Raw genomic sequence first — 19,070 nt, forward strand, 5'->3', positions numbered from 1 at the left:
TTTTTTCCCACTTCCAAAACCAGCTGTCCTCCTCAGTTATCTCTTCTATTAACTTACCATTCTTTCAACCACCTAAAACTCACAAATTGTATAGGCATTTTTATCTTTGACAATTCATCTCTTTTTCACCTGTGTCATCTAATTTGCTACCAAGGTTAGTAACAGATTACTTTGAAATCTCTATAATCTTACAATTGTCTTTTAAGATCTCTTTTGTCTTCCTATTTCTAGTTTCTTCCAATACAATCCACTTACATAATGCTGTCAAAGCTAATCTTCCTAAAATACAATCTTCTCTAATTTCCATCCTGTTTAAGAATCTAAAAGTTTCCTCCTACCCAAAGAATCATGTGTAAATGCTTATAGGTTTATAGCTTCACTTCCTCCACCTTTGCCCTCTTTCTCCACTTCTCTAGTCAAACTGGTTCTCCAAGTCTTTGCTAATATGATCACAATACTCTCCTTCTTGACACACAACTATTCAAATTTTATCCATCCTTCAGGGCTTAATTTTAATTCCAACTCTTTCAGTTTGCCTACATCAGCTTACATTAAATCTTCCCTGAACTCCTAAGGTACTTCTTGAGAGTTTATTTAGCTACTCCAGTTGAAAAAGACCAAATATTGTACTTAGAATCAGTCCTTACCCCACAGGCCTCCTAGTATGTCAGGCTTATAATAGGCACTTAACATGCTGATGTGTCATTTGGTATGCTACTCAGTGATAAATGGACAAAATGGATCAGCCCTCAAAAGCAAATTATATCTAATTCAACAGCTATCTATCTATCATCCTACTGACTACTGCAAATTCTATGCTTAATCTCATACCAATGGTCATTAAGCATCTACTGTATTAAGCACCTACTGAAATGCTCACTATGCTTGGTACTATTGGAGATGAAAAGTAGTATAAGACATGATTCCTCTGTTCAACAGGTTTATAACCTTTCCAGGGAATGCACGGAACAATCTGACAATAGGACACTATATGGTAAGGTGCTAAGTTCTGTAACATTCAATTAAAATACCACGTAACTGATAAACTCATCATTCTGAAATATAGAATCTGACAGACCTTTTCATAAGTATCAAATATGAATAGTTTATAATAACAATGCTGCCATTTACCTTTTCACTAGCAACTTTAAAATAAATCAGAACACCAAAACCTTAATTTTTATTGTATAACAGCTAGCCAATCACAAGGTTTTTGGTGCTAATTATAAATTATCAGAACCCCTTTCTGACCTGCTAAGTCCCAAAATTTGAAATAATTTTTATATTTTGAAACAAAATAAAATAATTTATATATCAATCACAGGTTGGCATAATTAAAACAAATAATGCTACTTACCATAAGAACACCATATGACCACCAATCAGCACTCTGGGAATGGCCTCTCCTATTTACTACTTCAGGAGCCATATACTCTACTGTACCACAAAATGAGTAAGCCTTCTTTTCTTGATCTACTGACTCCTTGCTGAGTCCAAAATCTATAATAACAGTATTACCAAAAAATGTGTCTGAAAAACTTCAGAAAACAGAAAACATCAAAAGAAACAAAATAATGTATTAAACATTACAATTATTTATGGATGGCCTACAATTATTCTTAAGAAAGTTCCTGTGAGATCAATAAGAGAAAGTAGCTTGTATTTCATAACAATACTTTTTAAGGTCATTTAAAGATCCTTCCATTAAATCTCATCCTCAAAATACATGCTTTCAGGTCTGCACTAGAATACAATGCAAAAAATGTGAGGGAACAACAATTAAATCAAAGCTGCCATATTGATCTAAGTTTTAAAATAGACTAAGACAAAACAGAAATAGTAACTTATACTTTTTAAAATATTAAAAAAACAAATTTTGCTTTGGCTTTGGTGAGCTTCCATTTTTGTTCAAAGCCTTCAAAGAGCTAAAGATACCAATATATAAAAATCAATCTTATATCCTGGTATTACTAATGAACAACTGGAAGATGAAATTTAAAAAATACCATTTATAATACCACCAAAAATATCAAACATGAAATCTACAGGTATAAATATACAACTACAGCTATAAAATATATATGCAAGAATCATATGCTGAAAACTGGAAACACTGATGAAACAAATCAAAGTAGACCTAAATAAATGGGAAGATATACCATGTTCATGAATTGGAAGATTTAATGTTGTTAAGGTATGAATTCTCCCCAAACTGATATACCAATTCAATGAAACTTTAATGAAATCCCAGCAAAATTTCTTTTGTAGAAATCAATAAGCTGATTCTACAATTTGTATAAAAACGTCAAGAAAATAAAACAGTCCAAACAATTTTGAAAAGTTGGAAGAATGTTGAAGGACTTATACTACACCTGACTTCAACACATACTATAAACCTATGGTAATCAAGACAGTGGGGTACCAGAAAAAGGTTGGACATATATATAAACAGAACAGAAGAGTGTACAATAATAGACTAACATATACAGTTAATTTTACTATAATGCTTCTTTTGAAAATGCAAATTTGTTCTAATGCAATTGATATCTTAGCAAACAATCTAAGTATAACATGAATTTCACACTGGCTTATGGGTGATTTTGTCTGCAGGAAACATCATATGAGCACAGAAAACTGAACCAGCTCAGCTTAGGAAAGTAGAAATACATAAAATGCACATATGCACACACCTCAAACATCTACCAGCTACTTCACTGTATTTGTTATGAGCCGCTCCTGTCCACCTCTAGTGTTAAAATTTTCCTTCCAGTTCCAGATAATCTAACTTCCACTACATCATTATAACTTACAAACTGTAACTTTTCTGACACCCACTTCCACAAGCAAACTTCAGGTCTTTTTCAAGGTAAGGAACTGTATTTATTGCAGTCTTTATGTATTTCTTAATCATTTAGAACATATAAAACAATGCTACCCTTTTTACTTTCTTCTCTTTCGCATATCGCTGATTAAACATTTTAAAGTTATGCCCCTTGCCCCATTTTTCCCGTAAGTTCTGTGGTTCATATACTATGGATTTATGCATACTGCAGTGATTTAGATCACATACATCACATTATAACAGAACTGGCTCTACAATGTCACTTAATTTATCGCAAAGGTGCAAAAACAATTCTATGGAGAAAAAGCAGTCTTTTCAACAAATGGTACCAGAACAAGTAGGATAGAGATATAGAAAAGTTCATCCTCATACCATGAATAATTAACTCAAAATGGATCATAAACCATGTAAAACCTAATATAAAATTTACAAAAAAAAATAGAAAATCTTTGTGATCTTGGGTTATACATGAAAAGTATAATCCATAAAAGAAAAATAATGATAAACTAGACATTATCAAAATATACAAAACTGTTCTTCAGAAAATGGTATTAAGAAAATGAAAAAGAAGCTACAGGAGGAGAGGATGGAGCAAGATGGCGAAACAGAAGCCTATACCATTTGTAGCTTCTGCAGGAACACCAAAGTTCAACAACTCTCTGCACACAGAAAAGCACCATTACAAGAATCAAAAATCAGGTGAGTGATCACAGTACTTAGTTTTAACTTCATATTGCTGAAAGAGGCATTGGAGAGGGTAGAGGAGACAGTCATAAATCACTGATGACACCCCCTCCCCATGCCCCAGCAGTAGTCATGCAATGAGGAGAGTCTTTGCAGATAGGGGAGGGAAAGCTCAGCAACTGGGGGGCTTTACATTGAATTCAGTGCTGCCCTGTTACAGCAGAGAGCAAAGTCATGCTCGCCTCAGCCAGCACCCACATATGGAGGAAGTTTTTGTTATTTTTTAAGTTTGTTTTTTTTTTTTTTTTTTTTTTTTTGAGATGGAGTCTTGCTCACTGCAACCTCTGCCTCTTGGGTTCAAGTGATTCTCCTGCCTCAGCCTCCTGAGTAGCTAGGATTACAGGCATTTGCCACCATGGGTGGCTAATTTATTTCGTGCTTTTAGTAGAGGCAGGGTTTCACCATATTGGTCAGGCTGGTCTCGAACTCCTGACCCCAGATGATCCATTCACCTCAGCCTCCCAAAGTGCTGGGTTTATAGGCATGAGCCACTGGACCTGGCCGGAGGAAATTTTTGGACAAGAACTAGACAGAAGGGAATTGCCCATCCCAGTGGTCTAAATTTGAACTCCTCAGCAAGCCTCATCATCTTGGGACAAAGTGCTCTGGGGTCCTAGGTAAACTTAAAAGGCAGTCTAAGATGAAAACTCTGCAATTCCAAGGCAACTACTAGTGTTGAACTGGAATTAGAGCCAGTGGACTAGGGTGGCATGTGACCTACGTAAATGCCAGTCAGGGTGGCTAAGGGAGTACTTGTGCCACCATTCCCCCAAATCCAGACAGCACAGCAACAAAAGTGACTCCTTCCTTCTGTTTAAGGAGGAAGGATCAAAAAGTAAAGAGGACTTTGTCTTGCATCTTAGATATCAGCTCAGCCAGAGTAGGACAGGACACTGAGCAGAGTTGTGAGGTTCCCATTCCAGGCTCTAGCTCATGGATGATATTTCTAGACACACCCTGGGCCAAAAGGAAACCCACTGTCTTGAAAAGAAGAACCCAGTCCTGGCAGGATTAATTGCCTGCTGATTAAAGAGCTCTTGCACCACGAACAACCACCAGCAGCAATATACCCAGGTAGTACACCATGGACCTTGGGCTCTGAGACATGCTGGCTTCAGGTGTGACCCAAAAATTGAGAGCTGTGGTAGCTACAGAAAAAAAATTCCTTCTGTTTGAGAAAAGCAGAAAGGTAATGCACCTTAGGCACCAGCTTGGCCACAGTGGGGTAGGCCAATAAGCAGGCTCTTGAGGTCTCTGAGTCTAAGCCTAGGCTCTTGGATATCATTTCTAGATCTGCCCTGGGGCATAAGGGAGCCCAGTGTTCTGAAGAGTGAATTCCCAGTCTGGCAGCATTCACCAGTTGTTGACTGAAGAACCACTGGGCTTTAAGTGAACGTTGCCAGTGGCCTGACAGAACCCCTGCTATGGGCTGCTGGTGCTGAGGGCTACAGGGAGAGGTTCCTCTGCCTGTGGAAAGGGGAGGGAAGTGCAACAAAGATTCTGGATTATGGTCTGAGTGCCACCTTAGTTGCAGTAGAATAGAACTTCAGGTAAATTTCTAAGGTATATGACTCTAATCCTTGGCTCCCAAACAGCATGTCTGGTCCTACCTGGGGCCAGGGGGAACTCACTGCCCTGAAAGGAAGGACACAAACCTGTTTGGCCTTAACATCTGCTGATTGTAGAGCACTATGATCTTGAGTGAAAATAGGTTTTACCCCGGTAATAGTTACAGTGAGCCAAGGGCGAGACCCAGTGTTGTGCTGGCTTGCAGTTTGATTCAATACAGTCTGAGTGGTGGCAGCCATAGGGGTGATTGCATAACCACATCCCCATTCCAGGTGGCTCAGCACAGAGATAGACTCCATTTGTTTGGGAGAAAATAAGGGATAAGAGTGAGGTTCTCCGACTGGTAATAGAGAGAATTCTTCCAGAATTTATCCAAGGCCACCAATGGGGTACCTCTAGGAGCCTATAAAACTGCAGCATTATTGGGCTTGGGGTTCAACTCTCAGTGAATACCTGTAAAGTCTTCCCAAGAAGGACAGGTACAAACAAGCCTGGAGTGCGAAGACCAAATTAAAAATCTAACTCATCGATGCCCATACACTCCCAAGCATCTACAAGCAGCAAGACCATCTAGAAAAACATGACCTCACCAAATGAACTAAATAAGGAACCAGGAACCAATTCTGGAGAAACAGAGATAGATATGCAGGCTTTCAGACAGATAATTCAAAATAGCTCTGTTGAGGAAACTCAACGAAACTAAAGATAACAAAGAGAAAGAATTTACAATTCTATCAGATAACTTTAATAAAGAGATTAAAATAATTAAAAAGAATCAAGTAGAAATTCTAGAGCTGAAAAATGTAACTTGACATACTGAAGAATGCACAACAGTCTCTTAACAGAAGAACTGATCAAGAAGTGAAAATAATTTGTGAGCTTCAAGACAGGCTATTTGAAAACACACAGAGGAGACAAAATGTAAAAAAAAAGGAGAAGAATAAAGCATGCCTACAAGATCTAGAAAATAGCCTAAGAGGGGCAAGTCTAAGAGCTACTGGACTTGAATAGAAAGTAGAGAGAGAAAGAGGGGTAAGAAGTATATTCAAAGGGATACTATCAGATAACTCCCGAAACCTAGAGAAAGAAATAAACATACAAGTACAAGAAAGTTATAGAACACCCAACAGATTTAAACTAAAGAAGACCATCTCAAGGCATTTAATAATCAAACTCCAAAAGTTCAATCATAAAGTATCCTAAAAACAGCAAGAGAAAATAAACAAATCACATAATGGAGCCCCAATACACCTAGCAGCATACTTTTCAGTTAAAACATTATAGGTTAGGATAGAGGGGCATGACATATTTAAAGCACTGAAAAAAAAAAATAGTCTACACTATTATAACTGGCAAAAAGTATTATTCATGCATGATGGAGAAATAAAGACCTTCCCAGACAAACAAAAACAGAGATTTCATCAACACCAGACCTGTCTTATAAGAAATGCTAAAGGGAGTTCTTCAATCTGAAAGAAAAGCATGTAATGAGCAAGAAGAAATCATCTGAAGGTACAAAACTCTCTATGATAGTAAGCACAAAGAAAAATGCAGGGAATATTATCGCATCGTCATTGTGGGGTGTAAATTTCTCTTAAGTAGAAAGACTAAATGACGAACCAATCAAACAATAACTACAAAAACTTTTCAAAACATAGTACAATAAGACATAAAGAGAAGCAATAAAAAGTTGAAAAGTGGGGAGACGAAATTCTTAGCAAACTATCACAAGAACAGAAAACCAAACACCGCATGTTCTCACTCATAGGTGGGAACTGAACAATGAGATCACTTGGACTCGGGAAGGGGAACATCACACACTGGGGCCTATCATGGGGAGGGGGGAGGGGGGAGGGATTGCATTGGGAGTTATACCTGATATAAATGATGAATTGATGGGTGCTGACGAGTTGATGGGTGCAGCACACCAACAAGGCACAAGTATACATATGTAACAAACCTGCACGTTATGCACATCTACCCTAGAACTTAAAGTATAATAAAAAGAAAAAAGAAAAAAGAAAAAAAAAGTGTAGTGTTTTTCATCAGGTTTTTCTGCATGTTTGTTTAGACAATCAGTGTTAAGTTTCCATCAGTTTAAAATAAGCGGTATTAGATCATATTGGCAAGCCTCATGGTAATCTCAAACTGAAAAACATACAATATGCAAAAAATAGAAAGAGGCCAGGTGCAGTGGTTCAAGCCTGTAATCCCAGAACTTTCGGAGGTCGAGGCAGCCGGATCACAAGGTCAAGAGATCGAGACCATCCTGCCTAACACAGTGAAGCCCCGTCTCTACTAAAAATACCAAAAAATTAGCCGGGTGTGGTGGCAGGCACCTGTAGTCCCAGCTACTTGGGAGGCTGAGGCAGGAGAATGGCATGAACCTGGGAGGTGGAGCTTGCAGTGAGCCGAGATCGCGCCACTGCACTCCAGCTTGGGCGACAGAGCGAGACTCCATCTCCAAATAAATAAATAAATAAATAAATAAATAAATAAATAAATAGAAAAAAACTAAATCACAGCACCACAGAAAATCACCTTCAGTAAAAGGAGGGCAGGGAGGAAGAAAACAAGGAAGAGAAGACCAGAAAACAACTAAAAAAATGGCAGGAGTAAGTCCCTATTCATTAATAACAACACTGAATATAAATGGACTAAACAATCAAAATACATAGACTGGATGAACCCATGAAAAAACAAGAAAAAAAATGATCTGTTGCCTACAAGAAACACGCTTCACCCATAAAGACACATACAGACTGAAAATAAAGGAATGGGAAAAGATATTCCATGCCAATGGAAACCACAAAGGAGCAGGAGCAGTTATATCATACAAAATAGATTTGAAGGCAAAAGTTGCAAGAAGGGAAATGGAGGTCATTATATAATGAATGATAAAGGGGTCAATCCTGCAAGAAGATAGAAAAATTATAAATATCTATGTACCCCAAACTGGAGCATCCATATATAGAGAGCAAATATTATTATAGATAAAGAGGGATATAGAACTCAATACAGTAACAGCCAGTGAATTCAACACCCCACTTTCAGCAGTGGACAGATCTCCCAGACAGAAAACTCAACAATGAAACATCGGACTTAATCTGCACCATAGAAAAAGTGGACCTAATAGATACTTACAGAACATTTCATCCAAAGGCTGCAGAATACACACTCTTCTCCTCAGCACATGGATCATTCTCAAGAATAGACCATATGTTACATCACAAAACAAGTTTTAATATATTAAAAAATCTGAAATAATATCAAGCATCTTCTGTGACCACAATTGAATACAACTAGACATCAACAACAACAGGAATTTTGGAAACTATATAAATACATAGAAATAAAATAATATGTTCCTGAATGACCACAGAGTCAATAAAAAAATTAAGAAAGAAATTTAAAAAATTCTTGAAACAAATGATAATAGAAATACAACATAAAAAATCCTATGGAATACAGTGAAAGCAGTACTAAGACGGAAATTTATAGCTGAAAGTCCTTATATATATAAAAAAAAAAAACTTCAAATAGCCTTATGATGTATCTTAAAGAACTAGAGAAGCAAGCAAATTGAACCCAAATTTAGTAGGAGAAAAGTAATAAATATCAGAGCAGAAATAAATGAATTTGAAATGAGGAAAATAATACAAAAGATCAATGAAATAAAAACTTGTTTTTTGAAAAAATAAACAAAATTGACAAACCATTAGCCAGACTATCAAAGAAAAACAGGAAAAAGACCCCAATAATTAAAATTAGAGATGAAAAAGGAAGTATTATGACTGATACCACAAAAATTCAAAGGGTCATTAGTGGCTACTATGAGCAACTACATGCCAATAAATGGGAAAATCTAGAGAAAATGGACAAATTCCTTGTCACATAAAACCTACCAAGAAATCCAAAACCTGAAGAGGCCAATAACAAGTAGTAAGATCAACACAATAATAAAAAGTCTCCCAGTAATGAACAGCCCAGGGCCTGATGGCTTCAGTGCTACATTCCTCCAAACATTTAAAGAAGAATTAATATCAATCCTGCTCATAATATTACAAAAAATAGAGCAGGAGGGAATACTCCCAAAGTCATTCTATGAGGCAAGTATTACCCTGATACCCAAACCAAACAAAGATACAACAACAACAAAAAACTACAGGCCAATATCTCTGATGAATAATAATGCAAAAATCCTCAACAAGATACTAGCAAATTGAATTCAATAATACATCAACAAGACTGTTCATCAAGACCAAGTGGGATTTGTCCCAGGTATGCAAGGATGGTTCACCATATGCAAATCACATAATATGATACATCATACCAAGAAAATGAAGGACAAAAACTACATGATGATTTCAACTGATGTTGAAAAAGCACCTGATGAAATTCAACATCTCTTCATGATAAAAAAAAAAAAAAAAAAAAAAAAAAAAAAAAAAAAAAAAAAAAAAAAAAAAAAACCCTCAGAAAACTGGGTATAGAAGGAACATGCATCAACATAATCAAAGCCATATATGACAAACCCACTGTTAGTACCATAATGAATTGGGAAACACTGATATCCTTTCCTCTGAGACCTGGAACACAACAAGGATGCCTGCTTTCACTACTGTTAATCAACATAGTACTGCAAGTCCTAACCAGAGCAATCAGACAAGAGAAAGAAATAAAGAGTATCCAAGTGAGAAAGGAAGAAGTCAAATTATCCTTTTTTACAGATGGTATTATCTGACATTTGGAAAAACCAAAAGACTCCTCCAATAAACTATTAGAACTGACAAACTCAACAAAGTTGCAGGATACAAAATGAACATACAAACATCAGTAGCATTTCTACAGACCGACAGAGAACAATCTGAAAATGAAATCCAGAAAGTGATCCCACTTATAATAGCTAAAAAGAAAATCAAATACCTAGTAATTAAACAAGAAGTAAAGTATCTCTACAATGAAACTACAAAACATTGATAAAAAGAAATTAAAGAAGACATGTAAAAAGGAACGTACTAAAATGATGCAAGAAATTGAGAAAGACACACAAAAAATGGAAAGATATTCCAAGTTCATGAATTGAAAGAATCAGAATTGTTAAAATTGTCCGTACTACCCAAAGCAATCTACAGATTAAACACAATACCTTTCAAAATAGAATGAGATTCTACACAAAAAGAGAAAAAAAAAAGTCATAAAATTTATATGGATCCACAAAATACCCAGTATAGATAAAGCTACCTATGAGAAAAGAACAAAACTGGAGGAATCACATTATTGACTTCAAATTATACTACAAAGCTGTAGTAACATGGTACTGTCATGAAAACAGAAACATAGAACAGGGGAATGGAATCGAGAACCCAGAGATAAATCCATGTATCTATAGTAAATTCCTTTTTGACAAGGTGTCAAGAACATACAATGGGTAAAGGACGGTGTGTTCAATAAATGGTGCTAGGAAAACTGGATATGCATATACAGATGAATGAAACTATAACGCTAGCTCTTGCTATATACAAAAATAAAAACAAAATAGATTAAAAATTTACATCTAAGACTTTGAACAATATAACTACTACAAGAAAACATTGGATAAACTTGCCAGGACATTGAACTGGGCAAAGATTTCTTAAGTAATAGCCCACCAGCACAGGTGATCAAAGCAAATATGTACAAATTGGATCACATCAAGTTAAAAAGCTTCTGCACGGCAAAGGAAACAATCAATAACATGAGGAGACAATTCACGGAATAAGGGAAAATATTTGCAAACTGCCCATCTGACAAGGGATTAATAACAAGAATATATAAGGAGCTCAAACAACTCTACAGGAAAAAGTCTAATAATCCAATTAAAAAATGAGCACAAGATCTGAATAGACATTTCTCAAAAGAAAGCATACAAATGGCAAACAGGCATATGAAAAGGTGCTCAACATCACTGATCACCAGAGAAAAGCAAATCAAAACTACAGTAAGATATAATTTCTCCCTAAAATGAGGTCTTTATTCAAAAGTCAGGCAATAAAAAAATGCTGACAAGGATGCGGAGAGAAAGGAAATCTCATACGCTGTTGGTGGGAATGTAAATTTGCACAACCACTCCTCAAAAAAACTAAAAATAGAGCTACCATACGATCCATTAATACCACTGCTGAGTACATACGTAAAAGAAAGGAAATCAGTACAATGAAGAGACATCTGTACTCCCATGTTTGCTGCAGCACTGTTTTTAATAACCATGATAAGAAAGCAATCTAAATGCCCACTGACAGACAAATGGATAAAGAAAATGTGGCACTTATACAAAACAGAATACTATTCATCCATAAAAAAGAGTAAGAACCTGTCATCTGCATTGTGGGTGGAACTGGAGATCATTGTGTTAGCTGAAATAAGCCAGGCACAGAAAAATAAACTTACGTTCTCACTTATTTATGGAAGATGAAAATTAAAATAATTGAACTCATGGAAATAGAGAGTAGAAGGATGGTTACCAGTGGCTAGGAAGAGTACAGGGGGAAGGGACTTAGAGGATGGGGGATGGACAATGGGTTCGAAAAACAGTTGGAGAGAATAAATAAGACTTAATATTAGCTAGTACAACAGGGTGAGTATAGTCCAAAATAATATAATTATACATTTTAAAATAACTAAATGCATATGACTGGATTGCTTGTAACACAAAGGATAAATGCTTGAGATGATGTATATACCCCATTTACCCTGATGTGATTATTAGGCACTGCATGCCTGTATCAAAATATCTCATACAACACATAAATATATACAAGTATGTACCCACAAAATTAAAATTTAAATTTAAAAAATATAAAAAATTATAGGTAGAAAACCAAACAATCCATTTTTTAACGGGCAAAAGATCTGAATAGACACTTCTTCAAAGAAATAAATACATGAAAATGTGCTTAGTGTCATTAGTTTTAGAAAAATACAAAACAAAACCATGATAATTCTACCTAATGCCTATTTGAATAGATAAAATAAAAAATACTAACAATACAAAATGCTAGTGAGGATACAGATACACTGGACATTGCGGGTGAGTATACAAAATATTACAACCACTTTGGAAATCAGTTTGAAGTTTTCTCACTTAGTTAAATATTCTCAACATATGATCAACTGATCTCACTCCTTATGTATTTACTTAAAGGAAATAAAAATTTATGGTCAAAAAACCTATACATGAAGGTTTACAGTGGCTTTATTCATCATTGCCCAAAAGAGGAAACAACTCAAATGCCTCCTCATTGAGGAATAGATAAACAAATCATGGTACCACCATAAAATGAAACACTACTTAGCAATTTTAAAAAATATTCATTGATACAGCCAACAATATGGATGAATCTCAAATGCCCTATGCTAATTAAATGAAGCCAGTCTCAAAAGGCTGTATACTGTATGCCTCTGTTCATAATTACATTATGGAAAAAGCATACATATGGGAACAGAAAGTAGACTGGTAGTTGGCTTGGGGTAAAGGAAGGATTGACTTATAAGGGGAGAATTTGGAGGAGGAGGGTTATGGAACTGTTCCATATTTTTATTTTGGTGATAGTTACAAGGCTGTACGCATTTATCAAAACTTGCAGAACTATACACAAAAAAGTGATTTTTAAAAATTAAACTTTATATTTTGAGATGATTGCAGATTCGCATGCTGTTACATGAAAAACTACAGGGATCCTGTTTATCCAGTGTCCCCCATGGTAAAATCTTGCAAAACTATAGTACTATAACCACAGCCAGGACACTGACGTTGATGCAGTCAAGACACAGGATAGTTCCATCACCAAAAGACATCAGAAGGATGAGTTTTAACATATGTAAAGTATACTTTCATTTTAAAAATTAAAAATCTATAAGCCCTATATTGCTCGTTTACAACAAAACATCAACATTAACTCTTAATTTTAGGCCCCCCAAAACTGATTTTCTAACTCTGCGCAATATTTTCATTTAAAAAATCACTTATCCTTAGATAATAGCTTAATGTATTTTAACTTTCAGTATAATCTTTAAAAATCTTTTCACTGCGCCACTATGTTCTTTCTCTGTATATTGAAACTTGTAAACTCTGCACATTCCATTTACAAAAGTAAACATAATTAACATCTAGTCTTCCAGGTCAGTTCAGCTGAATATAACATAGCTTGTGGAGAAGAACACTGGTTTCTTTGGCCATTCCAGAGAGAAGGGGGGAGAGAAGAATTTTCTTATTCGTCTGTTACCTTTCAGAGATTTATGCCAATCCACAGAGTTCCTTTGCCGTACTATTTCTGACTAAACTGTTATTTAACAACTATAATTTGTTCAGCAATCAACTAACAAAAATTGCACAACTATAAAACTAACTATAAGATTAGATAAGTCATATGTTATACAATGGTTTTTCCAAATCACTAATTTGAAAACAAAAGAAAATGTACAATTCAACTATATAATGGAAGGGTTATTTTGGGGGGTAGGTTTGAGTGTCAGTGTTTCACATCTTTGTATTCTAAAAGACTCTTTTGTAAGACTTTAAACTTTAAAAGCACACTCAGAATATAATACTTTAATGAATATTTACTATAAATAAAAGCAATCTCAGTGATTAGTTTGCAAGTAACTATAAAAACGACATAGAATTATTTTCTCAAGTACACATTTTTCTCTTAAATACTCAGCTCAAGTAGTGTGTGATTTACATCTCTGACCACTGTATATTTTTCTTCTCTCTCTTTGTAGAAGTTGCTTCTGAATTATGTCTCTCAGAAAACACATTATAGGCTGGGCACAGTGGCTCACACCTGTTACCCCAACACTTTGGGAAGCCGTAGCAGGAGGATTGCTTGAGGCCAGGAGTTCAAGACCAGCCTGGGCAATATAGCAAGACTCCGTCTCTACAAAAAAAAAAAAAAGCTGGATGTGGTGGCATGTTCCTGAAGTCCCAGCTACTCAGAAGGCTGGGGTGGGAGGATGGCTTGAGCCCAGGAGTTAAATAAAGGCTGTGATAAGATGTGATCATGCCACAGCCCTCCAGCCTGGGTGACAGAGTAAGACTCTGTCTCTTAAAAAATAAAATAAAATTTAAAAAGTGCAACAGATTAGAGTAATTACAGTTCAAATAGATTCTGTATTCAAGCTATCCTTTTTAATGGGATATTATGATTAAATATTTTTTCTAAAGAGGCAAGTCGTATTATAAAGTTATTTTTATATAAACTATGGGAGGGATTTTGTACAGAGTATGAAAAGGATGCAGGATTTCAGAAAAAAAAAACTTAAGTCTTACAATAATATATAATATAAATAATATATTAGTAAGGATGTAGATATTTGGGGATATCCACTCTCATCCACTCTCACTCTACTGATCTGCTATAACAATCATAAACTCAGAATGAGGCCAATCAGACTCAAAGCACAGTTATAACACGAAAATTTCTATAGTCCATTGTAATTTCACAGCAGCCTGTCATTTCAGATATTAGGTCCATTCCTTATGCCTGGAGAATTTTTAAAGTGGACTGGTGGAAAAAAAAAAAAAAAAAAAAAAAAAAAAAAAAAGTATTGTCATTCTCCTGCAATTATTCTTGGAAAACAGAATGCTAGTAAAGACCCTCCCTAGGTGAGACATTGCTAAATCATAACAACATGCACACAGCCCCCTGGTGTCAACAACAAATAGCAATCAATCTGGTATTTTTTACTGTACTATTCAATATGGAAGGAAAGAAGGAGATAGGAAGAGACGTCTAGCAGGGAGGAATGACACACAGGAGGTTAAGAAAGAAAGAAAGCAAACAAGAAAAATTAAAGAGAAAGAGAGATAAAGAACATAAAATAAATTAAAAGAAACATTGTAAAAGAATTCTTAAACCCATTTATGCCTAGTGTTCCATTATTGGAACGCTAAGCATGTGGGAGTTATTTATATCCTACTGCTCAAGGTCATCATCAAAGTCTGACTCCAAAAATTCAAAAAATTGCAGCCTCAGGCATAAATGGGTTAAAATACTTGCTGTGAGTGGTCATACTTTAGCCAACCTCATTGGAATGCTGTCAGGGTAAATCTATAAATGTAGTCATTACAAAACCTTGACCTAGGTTATAATCACAAAACTGTAAATTATCTAATATTTATTATTGTACACAGTCTTTAAAAGAAATGTTTGTGCCATTGCAAGGAAAATAAATTGAATTGTTAAAAAAATTATGAATCACATTTCTTCCTGTTACATGCTTTGTGTCCCTTGCTTATAAATTAATATTGATCCTATCTATTCTTCCCTCCTCAGACAGTTTAAGTCTCTAAAATCTATCAAAAGCAGAATTAAAATGAGAATACTAAATACAAATCAACTTGGCATCATTATTTACGTAACTAACCTTAATGTAGAGAGAGAAAAATAGGGTTTTTTCTACTCTTTCCCACCTCTCTTTCTCACCTCTGACAAAAGAGGTATACTTTATTAAGCAAAAATGAAAAGAGGAATTAATTTTTAATTTTTTTTAATTGCTGTAAAATACAAATTTATGTATTTTATAAAAATCTCGAAACTCTACTGTTCCCGATTGTTATTTTCCTTTCCTTTTTCTCTTTAAATATCTTCGAACCCACATAATTTCTTTTGTACATGAAAAAGATAATCAGGCTGTGAATCAGTAAGAGTCACTAAACTTTATTTGAACTTTTTCATATTTATGTCAGCTTTTGAGGTAAATTTTATTTTTGCACTGATGCAGTATACACAGGAATTTAAAGCAACTTACCTTTAAACTGTACCTATTTAAAATTATCTGTAAAGACCACATCTTCATTTTACCTCTGTTCTAACATTCAAATAATAAAATACAGAATTTACTATCTATTGAAAACACATGTAACCTTTTGAGACTGGCTCACTCAGCACAACGCCCTTGAGATCCATCCAAGTTGCTGGATGTCTCAACAGGTCTTTCTTTTTTACTGCTGAGTAGTATGCCATCACATGGACATATGACAATTTATATTTATTCATTCCCCTTTTGAAGAACATTTAGGTAACTTCCAGTCAGGCTATTACAAGTAGGGTTGTTATGAACATTCATATACAGGCTTTTATGTGAACATAGGTTTTTATTTTTCTAGGATAAATGATCAGTAGTGTGACAACTGTATGATTCTATTTCTATATCATTCTCAAAATAACAAAATTATAGAGATGTAGAACATATAAGTGGTTGCCAGGAGTCAGGGAAGGCAGAGGGAAGGTTGTCACTATATTTCAAATGTGATGACTACTTGTGATACATCATTCTGTCTAGACTGAAACTCAGATGACGTATTGTTACCTAAAAAACTATCATTAATTATTTACAATAAGTGTATCTAATGTACAATTTTTTAATATTATAATTAGAACATATTGAAAGCAGTCTAACCATCAAATAACATTTAATTCACTAAAGAGATGAATAAATTGCAAATCAAATTCAGAAAGAGAAAAAAACAGGCTTAGACAAATTTATATTAAAATAATAAAAAATATGAATCAAGCGGCTAAGGGTATAATAAGAAAATCTGCATACCTGTTAATTTGATATGTCCTATTTCATCAAGCAAAATGCTGTAAATCAAAATTCACATTCAACAAGATGGAATAAAATATTTTACATAAAACATTTACATAAAAATCATAAAACTAAGATAGATCAGTACCTATTTAATATATTTTAAAAATTTAAATGATTAACTTAAAGTCAATGTATGTCTTACAAAGATTACTTTTTACAAACAAGTTTCATGTAATTCATATAGAATTCCCTATAATATTTAAAAGACCTAATGGAGTTTGACAAAAAGTACTTCCAGAAACACAGACAATATGAATACAAAAGAAGAATACAGCTTTACTTTTCTGGCTTCAGGTCTCTATAAACAATTCCTAATTGGTGCAGATGATCCAAAGCAAGGGCCAGTTCTGCAAGGTAGAATTTCACATCTTCCTCTGTAAACAGAACCTAGAACAAAATAATGAATTATCATTTGATCTTTCTTTCAGTATTCAGTATATTTAAAAATACTTCTTTCAAAATGAGCAGACAGACACATCTAGGAAAATAATAAGATAATAAGCATAGTCAATTCTTATTTGACTGGCATAATTATTGGCAATAGCAGAGAAATAAGATTTCTACATAAATGAAATGAAACTCTTTAAGAATGTGCCTCTTCAATATTAACCATTTTAATGTAAATCTTTCCAAAACATTATGTTGTTTGTATATCTTCTCACACTAAATGCACAGCACAAGATTCACCTTTTTTAAAGTGACTTAGTCCCATAATACCAATATTAATTTTAGTACTCTGCTATAATATAGTTACCCTTAGGGTATTTGAAATATAGAAGGTATTTTGTTTTAGCTCTGGGAATTCCACTATTTCTACCATTCTCTCTTTTACTGTCTACTATCATTTCTCAGAAATTTCACTTTTAGGGGCTCTACAAACCCAAAGCTTTTACTACACTACCACAAGTTGTTAAATTAGTAACTCTTATCTTACACACAATTGTGAACTCATCTCTGACCTAAGGGGTGGATCCAAGCCTCTTCTGTTAGTAATGTATATGAGTGTAATGGCACTATATTACTCAATCATTTTGTGCCTGGAAATACAGCTGCTATGATGAAGTGAAGAGTAATGAACTTGAATCAGAATTGGCAGTGTAATATCAGACATGTCACTTAGCCCTTTGGGCCTCAGTTTCTAAATCTGTAAAACAGGACAATAATATCTGCTCTATATAACTAACAAGGTTGTTGTAAGAATCAAATCAGTTTATGTGGAAAAAAAAGCTTTGTAAACTTTAAAAAACTATATACATATAACCATAAGGTATTATTATTATAGGTTTATATCTAAATCCATTCACTAGTGAGTATTCATTTACACATAGAATTGGACACTAATCAACCATGAGATGTAATTTTTAAGGTTTAGCAAGAACTCCAGATTGGTGAAATCAAATATTTTTCTCAAAATGGGTTATTTTCATAAAGAAACCTCTGGATTATTAAGAAGGCTCAAAACTGCATAAAGTACATGTCATAATAGCTTACAACCTGATTGCCCATTTAGAATTATGGCCCCTGCATTTCACAATGCAGATCCAGGTTACTAGTAAAATTGCAGAGAATGAGCAGTTAATAACTTCTGATATGCTAACTACTTTTTTAAATGATCAACAGAAAAACAAAGATTGTTTATTATCTAAGTTTTGGGAGCATTAATTTGAATATTATAATGGTAAAAGTATAAAAACATCACTTTCACTTGACTTTTTGTTAAGAATAAAAATAATTGTTGCCTATTCAACTTCTAACCAAGGATAATAAGAAAGTTCTCTGAAAGCTAATACATAAGAAAACCCTAAATAAAAACTATTTAAAACTAAATTAGAAAAAACTTTGCCTAGTTACAGTTATGCAAGCCTATCACCTTGTCATGAAGTTGTCTTGGTGGAAAGCCTCATGATAGATGCAAATAAAACATTACTAAGTAGAAATTATGTGCCAGGCACTGTACAATCATTATGTTATTATAGCTTCCAAACTCTATGACGTAGGTATTAGGAACATCTTGCAAATGGAGAAAGAAACTCAGAGTGATTAAGTAACTTGCCCAAAATAACACAGCTAGTAAGAAGGAGGCCCAAGACGTGAACTCAGGGATACTCGTCCATAAGAATGAACTCTTCCCCAGAAGCCACTTCTGCCACATGCTATGCTGCAATGTTTGCTTTTCTAAAAACAAATTTTAGGTTCACTGCCAATAATGCTTTCCAACCCACTAATCGTCCTACTCATAAATCACCCTCCCCCACGACAAAATGAAAATCATCCTAAACTC

The 19,070-nt window shown here is 34.5% G+C and overlaps 1 protein-coding gene across 3 annotated transcripts in view; it reads right to left on the bottom strand.

Annotated features, from left to right (window-relative positions):
- Nucleotides 1-19,070, bottom strand: part of RPS6KA6 (ribosomal protein S6 kinase A6) — a 140,952-nt gene that overhangs the window by 65,403 nt on the left and 56,479 nt on the right. For all 3 annotated transcript variants that reach the window (XM_030934023.1, XM_030934025.1, XM_030934024.1), the window contains 3 exons: nt 17,070-17,176; nt 16,745-16,782; nt 1,358-1,500 (listed from right to left, as the gene is read on the bottom strand). In XM_030934023.1, coding sequence (XP_030789883.1) covers nt 1,358-1,500; nt 16,745-16,782; nt 17,070-17,176 — 288 coding nt within the window. The remainder of the gene's footprint in view (nt 1-1,357; nt 1,501-16,744; nt 16,783-17,069; nt 17,177-19,070) is intronic.

The sequence above is a fragment of the Rhinopithecus roxellana genome, chromosome 7 (genome assembly GCF_007565055.1).
Source record: "Rhinopithecus roxellana isolate Shanxi Qingling chromosome 7, ASM756505v1, whole genome shotgun sequence".
Taxonomy (NCBI): domain Eukaryota; kingdom Metazoa; phylum Chordata; class Mammalia; order Primates; family Cercopithecidae; genus Rhinopithecus; species Rhinopithecus roxellana.